The sequence below is a fragment of the Eschscholzia californica genome, unplaced genomic scaffold (assembly GCF_041429995.1).
Source record: "Eschscholzia californica isolate CP2 unplaced genomic scaffold, dmEscCali1.0.p SCAF_1, whole genome shotgun sequence".
Lineage (NCBI taxonomy): Eukaryota > Viridiplantae > Streptophyta > Magnoliopsida > Ranunculales > Papaveraceae > Eschscholzia > Eschscholzia californica.
Genome location: NW_028238198.1, coordinates 17967950 through 17976620, shown reverse-complemented (window position 1 = coordinate 17976620; position 8671 = coordinate 17967950). Strand labels below are relative to the sequence as shown.

Genomic DNA, 8671 nt, shown 5'->3' with positions numbered 1-8671 from the left:
CTCGAACTAGTTGAATTGATTGAAGAAGACCAAGAGCTTCAAGTGTAGCTCCTCTACTTGGGACACGAGCAATCAATTTGATCTCCCACCTTGTTGTATAGCTAGCACACCAATGGTGGTTGGAAAAGAAGAACACCTTCTTCTTTGACTAGATTGATAGTTAATGGGAATTAGCTCACTTTCTCCTCTCTACTTGATGTGGTAGAGTAAGAAAGCTTAGAGAGAAATTCCACACCTTATTCTTTGCCCTAAGAGTGTTTATATAGAACCCTAATAAGAATCCACCTCCTTTTAGGTTTCCTAAAACACCCTTTAGAATAAGATTTAGGGAAATAGTCGAAAATAGCAACTATTGGTATTTTCTCAATTCCCTAAGGAGGAGGTTCCCAAACACCACGAAAATTGGCAGATATAATGTTTATTATATCAGCAACTAACCCTCCAAAATTCAGCCCAATCCGAGTCCTAGAAGTACCCGAACCGGTCTAGGCCCAAAAACCCTGTTTTTGGCCTTTTGTACTATCTTTGCCTAATTCCTTTTTAGGCCTATGAGATATGTTTATGGGACACTCCCATGATTATATCTCACTCCCACTAGTCATATCCTAGATCAATTTGTCACTCTTATGTGTAACCCGTTGTAGGATCCGATCGAAGTTAGCCGCGAATTACTTCGTAATTCGACGATCGTAGTTGGTCTCTAGCTACAACTCTACGATCCCTAAATCAATCGGACTTGATGATCTTCCACATCAATTGTCCTATCCGACAAATTGTTCGCATTGTCACCTTGGTCGAAGGACATCTCCTTTAACTCCTTCACTTAGTCATATTGTCTCCTTCACTGCCACTGCCTCTGTTGAGTTCTAATTTCTACTGATGATAAACAATGGAAGCAGGATCTGTTATTATTTGAAAGTATAATTTGGTTATTGGTTTAAGGATTCTATACATACAAAAACAATTGGAACTTCTAATTGTTTTGCAGTTTGATTGTGCCTATTGTTTCAAGGATTCTATACATACAAAAGGTAAATAGACGTCTATTGTTTTAATTACAGTTTGATTGTTTCAATGTATAATCCTAAACCACTTTGTAGCCCTGCTACGAAGTTCGTGCAAATGGTTTTAAAATTATTGCAATACTACTACAAATCATTGCAAACAGGTTGCAATGATTTGAAAATAGTTTCAGTCACTTTGCAAGAAGTTTGCAGGACTTCGCAAACAGTTTGTAAGAAGATTGCTTCCGGACGAGACTAATGTTTTATTACGGACTGAGAAGCAAAAACCTGAAAGACTAAGGCAAAAGAGGATACCGAACAGTGGATCAAAGTGGAAGATGCCGATAAAGTGTAGCGTGTCATACATCTGGTTATAACAAAAAGATTTGAATGTTTGAATTAGTTTCAATTACGTTTTCACTTACCATTTGAATATATATATTTTTTTTGGGGAAAATTAAATCTCATAAATAAACTCACAAGTTTACAACTAAAGAAGAAAACTTATGATAGTTAACCGAGAAAGGGCTAAAAAGCTAAAGCCACCAAGTTAAGGGACGAAAGCGTTCATGGCCAAATTATGGGCCACCTGATTGCAATTCCGGGGAGTAAAGAGCACTTCGACTTGTCGTTCCTCCACTCTACCACGAATCCATTCAATCTCATCCATCAGTTTCCATGGGGCCTCGAATCGACGGTATTTAGAAGCTCCACAATAACCTTACAATCACTTTCGAGTATATAATCCCAAAGCCCTAATTCCTCAGCCAACTCGCATCCCAGACGAAACCCTAGAGTTTCGCTATGTAGTGGAGAAATTGGTCTGAAGCAAGAACTCCTTGTTCCGATGATCTCTCCCTTGAAATCTCGAGCTACTGCTGCCGCCGAAGTTTTGTTTTCAGTATATGATCCATCACAGTTGATTTTTATACGATCTTGTTGGGGTGGGATCCAGTTATCTGATTCAGAAAGATTAATCGAAAGGTTAGAACTAAGAAAAGGAGGTGTGTACCTTAATAACTCCTTCGTCTTCCACCAACAGCGAGTTAGATCAGGTTCTTTATTTTGGAAATGTTTCTCATTCCGAACCTTCCACCACTCCCAAATAAGAGAGGTAAATAAAACCCAATTTTCCTCATTATTCTTTTGTTCAAGAAAATATTTGAGATTGGTGACTAAATCACTTCCTGTTTGTTGGAGGTCTATGATTCCTATGAGTTGGAGTAATTCTCTGAACTTCGGACAAGATCCGAATAAGTGATCTCTAGTTTCCACTTCATCTAAGTTACATAAGGAACAAAATTGAGGTAAACCTGGAACCCTTTTACCTATATCATATAAAGTTGCTATTCCATTATGTATAAGCTTCCAAATGAATTGTTGTATCTTTGGCTGCATTCCTTTGATTTTCCAGAATTTATGCCAAGGAAAATTATGAGCTTCCTGGCTGAGAATAGGGTTTGTTTTGTATTCTAAATAATAGGATTTGGTGTTAAACCTTCCATTATCTGTAGGACACCAAACCAATTTATCATTCCGATTGGTCCGAGAGATGTTAATCTCCATAATAGCCTGCACACTAGACTGTTCAAAGTATCTGTTAAGAAGTTCTAAATTCCAAGTGTTAGTGCTATTAGAAATCAGATCTGAAACCCAAAAAATGTTATCAGGCATATTAACTATACAAACAGGAGTTTTATCTAGCCAAAGGTCTGATCTAATCTTTACATTGGATCCATCTCCTATAATCCACAATATATTATTTCTCATGGTCAATTTAGTTTTCAAAATGGATTGCCAAAAAGGGGATATTGAATTGGGTCTGTAAGATGACCAAAAATCATCTTTTTTCACATATTTCGACTTTAAGAGTCGAACCCAAATTGCATTCGAATTAGTTAACAGTCTCCATGTCATTTTGGCTATTAAAGATTCATTTACTAGTTGGAGATTTCTGATGCCTAGACCACCTTTACTTTTAGGAGAACAAATAATGTCCCATTTGATGAAATGCATCTTCTTGGCTTCATGAGAATGATCCCACCAGAAACTCTTTTCTGCTCTTTCAAGCTTCTTAATAGTATCATGAGGGATCATTTGGAAGCTAAATGGATAAGTGCAAAAAGAAGCCAAAATGGATTTGATTAATACAGTTCTACCTGTGTGTGATATGATTTTTTATTTCCAACATGAAAGATTCTTGTTGAATTTATCCACTAACCATTGGTAGCTCTTAATCCTATTTCCTTGCTTGAGGATTAATGCTCCCAGGTACTTCGATTGATCTGTCATGATTGGAGCATTAAGCTGAGAGACAAATGTTGTTTTTGTGGATTGGGGCACCCCACTACTAAAATACAGAGAAGACTTGTCGAAGTTCACTTTTTGGCCTGAAAAAGCTGCATATTCATTCATCATATGTAATATAGCATCTAAATTTTGGTTAGTAGCTTTTCCAAAGATGATCAAGTCATCAGCAAAAAGCAGATGTGAAATGCTTGGGCTGGACTGATTGATCTTATAACTTGTAAACCTATTCTGATTTTTATAATGAGAAATAAGGAGAGAGAGCGATTGGGAGGTTAGAATAAAGAGGTAGGGGGACAGGGGACAACCCTGCCTCAGGCCTCTAGAGGCCTGAAAATCCCCCACCAAATTACCATTCAGCTTAATTTTAAATCTGGAAGTGCTCACACAAGACATGATTAAATGAAGAATACGACCACTGAGGCCAATGTGATTAAGGACAATATGAAGAAAGTCCCAATTCACCCTGTCGTAAGCCTTTGCCATGTCCATCTTAAGGGCGAAGGCACCTTTCTTAGCTTTGGAATTCTTCATAGAGGGCAACAATTCCTGAGTAACTATAATGTTGTCCATTATCTGTCTATTAGGGACAAACGCATTTTGAGTCCACATAATGGTGTCCTCGAGACAAGGCCGAAGTCTATTTGCGATAATTTTAGTGATGAATTTATATATTGAGTTGCAAAGAGAAATCGGTCTGTAATCAGAGGCCAAACTCGAGTTTCTGCACTTAGGAATTAAAGCAAGTGTAGTGAGATTGAGAGAAGGATCGATTGAACCTGATTGGAATGCCGTTTGGATGTATGTGGCGAGTTCGTTTCCGACAATGTCCCAGTGTTTCTGAAAGATAAAAGTTGGTAAGCCATCTGGTCCCGGGCTTTTGATCGATCCCATTTCCATCACTACCTCCTTAATTTCTTCGACTGTAGGGACCCTTGTGATGTGGTCCAGATCCGTGGCCGATAGTATCTTATAGGCATTCAAGATCTCAATGGGTGGTTGACTGACTTGTTCAACCCTGAATAAATTCTGAAAAAACTCTATCAATTCCTTCGCTATTTCTTGTTCATTTGTTAAATTTTGACCATTAGCCAATAACAACTTGTTTATCTGGTTTTTCTGTTTTCTCATTGCTGCCGCCATGTGGAACGCCTTAGTATTTCTATTCCCATTTTTAACCCAATTTGTTTTGGCCCTTTGCTCTGCTTTTGTTCTCTGAACCTCTTCCAAAAAAATGATTTGCTTCTGAATTGTGCTTTCAAAAGATAACGAATCCTCTGTGGGATTAAGATTTTGAATGTCTTCTAATCTTTTCCTTAGAATTTTTAATCTATTCTTAATAAAACCAAAAGCCCTTTTACTCCAAAAATGTATTGAATTTTTAACTGATTGGAGTTTATCCGGTAGATCACCCTCACTCTTATCCCATTCTGATTTGAAAGTAGCCTCGTAATCGTCATGTTTGGTCCAAAAAAGTTCGAATTTCGAAATTGTATGAAGGACTTGACCTTGTACTTTCATTTTAAGTAATATTGGTGCATGGTCACTGTTATACCTTGGTAAATGAAACAATCCGGATTCTGGAAATTCGAGAAGCCAATTATCATTACAGAGAACCCTATCCAAACGTTCTCTTGTTAAGTGATGAATTGATTTACTGTTTGTCCAAGTGAACGCTGGTCCGTTGTAACCCAGATCAATAAGATTAGTGTCTCGAATAAAATTCTGAAAATTCGACAAGAAAGGTATATTAGAAGAACCTCCAAATTTTTCGGATCTAGAGGAAATAGCATTCATATCACCAATTAAACAAAACGAATTAGTAATATTATTGATTCTATTTAAAATCGAACTCCAAAAAACCGACCAATCCTGAACTCTAGGAGGACCGTAAATACAAAACATATCCCAAGGGTTCGGGTTATCAAGAGTAACAATAGAAAGATGAATTAAATTATTAGAGTGGAATAAAACAGAAACATCCCAATCAGGGGACCAATGTAAGAGAAGGCCCCCGCTACGACCAATAGAGGGAACATGATGATAATTAGTAAGATTATGTTTAGAAAATAAAAATAAAGGATTATAGTTAATAAATCTAGTTTCAGAGAGGAAGACCATAAAAGGTCGAGTAACACCAAGGAACTGAGACAAAGTATCCTTTGTCGGGGTGTTCCCAAGTCCCCGACAATTCCAAGCCAAAACACTCATGGCTCATTCGGCATTTGGGTTGCCGTGACCCTTTCTTCCTGCTGTTCTGAATGAGTGGTTTTAGATGTCCTTTTGAATTGTTTTCTTATTCGAACTTCCGCTAGAGGCATATCTTCATCTGAGTAACCCCCTGAAATAGGATCATCTGACCCACCTGGTATTGCTTTAGGTTGATCATCGTTGTACAGTACATTGGAGATGACCGATGTGATTCCTTTATCAGTCTGAATTTTACTTCTCTTTGCCTGAAAAAGACTAGAAATTAAGTTACCATAGTTAGTCCGAATTTCTGGATGTTTAGCACACACTGATTCCACCCTATTTTCCGTATCTACATCAATATTTAAATCATTAAATTTCGGAATTAACTCTTGACCAAAAGATCCTAACTCTTTTAAAGGATTCCGATTAGAGAAAGGAACTTTAAAAGATTCCGGATATTTGGGTGACATTTCTTTAAGTATTTTAGTTCTAACCGAGTCCGACAAGTTTTGTTTAAGAAGATCACCAAAAGCCAATATAGTCGGGCAAAATTTAAGATTATGACCAATCATCCCACAATATATACAGAATCTGGGCAATTTCTCAACTCTAATTTCTATGGAGATTAATTTAGAGTTAGACAATTTAAGATTAACTCTAGGCATTAGGGCCCGAGTGATACAAAGATTAACCCGAACGCGACCAAATAGGCTCCATTTAGATGCATCTTCCTGGGTAGTAGGAATATAAGAACCAATAGAACCTGCAAGTCTGTTAACAATAGTACAATTTAAATGACTCGGAGGGATTCCGTGAAGTTGAATCCAAAACCAAACATGATCAAATGAATGATCTTTTGGTGACACCTCCGATTCACAAGGTTTTAAAACAATAAGTTCCTCTTGAATGATCCACGGAGAGCTTTCAACCGCTAAATCCAATTCTGAAGCCGTTTGAAACTTGATTAGAAATAGGTTATCCTTCACTTCAGAAAAAGTGAATTTGTTCGGTCCGTGAAGAAGTCTAGAGAGGCGATACATGGCTTGGCTGATATTTATCTTTTAAGGGCTTTGGAACCAAGTTACTCCTTGTTTAATTAATTCTATATCGCCCGTGTTGATGTCCCCTCCTTCCACCGTCGGTGGTATCAGTTCCTCCATGGTTAAAGATTCAAATTGGTGAATGACTTGATTTTCCGAAGCATCCATGATCAGCAACAAGTACAAAAGAAAAAGAAACGAATAAAAGAGACTAAATCTCGACTATTAAAGCCCCTATAGAGCGAGAATGAAAAGATTTAAGACTTTTAGAAAAGTCCAAATCGAGAAACAAGATATATATGGCGGAGAACCGCCAAGATTCCGATCTCAAACTGCTAAAATCAGTTAAATAACTGCCTAAATTAAAGGAGAACTTCCTCAATAGGTGGCGCCGGTAAAAGAAAAAGTAGGAGAGAGAATAACTCCGCCCGGGAGCGATTTTTTAATGGAAGTTTCTATTTGTACCATTTGAATATATTGTCTTTATTTTTGTTGGATAAAAGCTGGACCTGAAATGTTGGTGGTTGCAGCTGTTGCAAAGGCCTGCAAGCTCATTGTAGAGCAGTGCAAAGTGTCTATAAAATACTGCAAACTATTTGCAAAACTTTGCAAACTGATTGCAAAATAATGCAACTCATTGAAAGCACTGCAAACTTGTTGCAAGCTCTTGCAAAGTTATGAGAACCTTTTGCAACTTAGATGAAACTTGAAATTATTTTGAATGTACTTGCATAACCTTCAATGTACACGAACTCATTTTACATACATCATGCACGTTTCAATTGATGAATTAAAAATTATCTATATTAGATATTTTTACGGGGGATCGGGGGCGTAACCATCGATTTTTTGCACAAAATTTAAAAGTAATTAATAGAATAAAAAAATGTAATTTTCGAAGTTTGAAATTTATCTTGTAAATGTTGGTGCAAACTAGTTACGATGTTACTGCAAACAAGGCGCAAATGTTGGTGCAAACTCTTTGCAAATGTTGTTGCTAATTGATTCAAACTCCTATAACAAAAATTTAAGTCATTGATCCCTTTTACACTATTCAAAATCTACTATACAGACAAACATGAAGACAAATACGAAGACAAACATTGATCTAAATGCAATTATCATATATCACCTTCTATATCACAATTATTCATCAATACATTTACAAACACATTCATTTATTTATCAAAATATTCACATCAAAAAGCAAATTCAAATATCTTTTTTCGATTTGGACCAACAATATTTATCATCTGAAATCACTTGAGCAATTATTCCCCACTAAGTTTTCTCACCTCTTATGGTTCAACCTCCATTTCTTCCATATGCTCGCCTTTTGTAATATTCAAAATAAATTACCATATGTAGAAAGCACAATCAACTCTACAAAAAAAAAAGACAAGTCATTTAGTTGATAAACAATCAAAACAAAACAAATCAATTGCAAAACACTGTAAACTATTTGCTAAGTGTTGCAACTGAGTTGCGCTGCAAACCAATTGTAAAGCACTACAAATCAATGCAAACCAGTTGTAAGCCAGTGCAAACCACTAGCAAAACAATGTAACTAAGTTGCAAGCTAATGCATATTGAATACATATATAACATATATGAGAACAAATAAGTGACCAAATGTACTCAACATAATAAAAAACATTTACTACTAGGAAGAAAAATTCATCTTAAAATACTTAACATATACTGGATATATAACATAACAATTTTCAAAGATATGAAACATCACACTAGTAAGAAAATCTCATTTTAGTTTTTGAAATAGAATAAAAAAAATAGAGTTTTTAAAGGAACTTTGAGAATCAACAATGAACAAGTTTATATCTGCTCGAAATCGTTTAAAAGCATCCTACCAGTTAACAAAAAAATTCCTAGAAATCAATCGAAAACGTTAATTTTAAGGTTTTGAAACTCTTAAACGGTAACATAAAAGATAGTGTAGTTCTTCTGATTGATTTTAGAGATAGAAAAAGGAAAATCAGAGTCAGTATCACTCAAAAACTCTTATTTCTTCAATTCTTTTGGTTCTAGAGAGGGAGTAGGGGGGAGAGGGAGTAGGGGGGAGGGGTAGATCGTGTTCGGTTTTGAAAATAACTGTTCAGTTTTGAAAAT

General features: G+C 36.2%; 1 protein-coding gene across 1 annotated transcript; it reads right to left on the bottom strand.

Moving 5' to 3' along the window:
• Positions 1-1673: 1673 nt before the first annotated feature.
• On the bottom strand, positions 1674-5522 carry LOC147564773 (uncharacterized). The gene is made up of 3 exons (XM_086638164.1): positions 3665-5522; positions 3226-3403; positions 1674-3108 (listed from the first exon to the last, which is right to left on the bottom strand). The coding sequence occupies exons 1-3, from the start codon at positions 5520-5522 to the stop codon at positions 1674-1676; spliced, it is 3471 nt and encodes a 1156-aa protein (XP_086494290.1).
• Positions 5523-8671: the final 3149 nt, after the last annotated feature.

What these genes read in the sequence shown, in the direction of transcription:
- LOC147564773 (XM_086638164.1), bottom strand. Translation starts at nt 5,522, where the DNA reads ATGAGTGTTTTGGCTTGGAATTGTCGGGGACTTGGGAACACCCCGACA. An exon ending in ATTTAAAATTAAGCTGAATG is followed by an intron (nt 3,404 to 3,664) that starts GTAATTTGGTGG and finishes ATGAATATGCAG; the next exon opens with CTTTTTCAGGCCAAAAAGTG. An exon ending in AGGATTAAGAGCTACCAATG is followed by an intron (nt 3,109 to 3,225) that starts GTTAGTGGATAA and finishes TTATCCATTTAG; the next exon opens with CTTCCAAATGATCCCTCATG.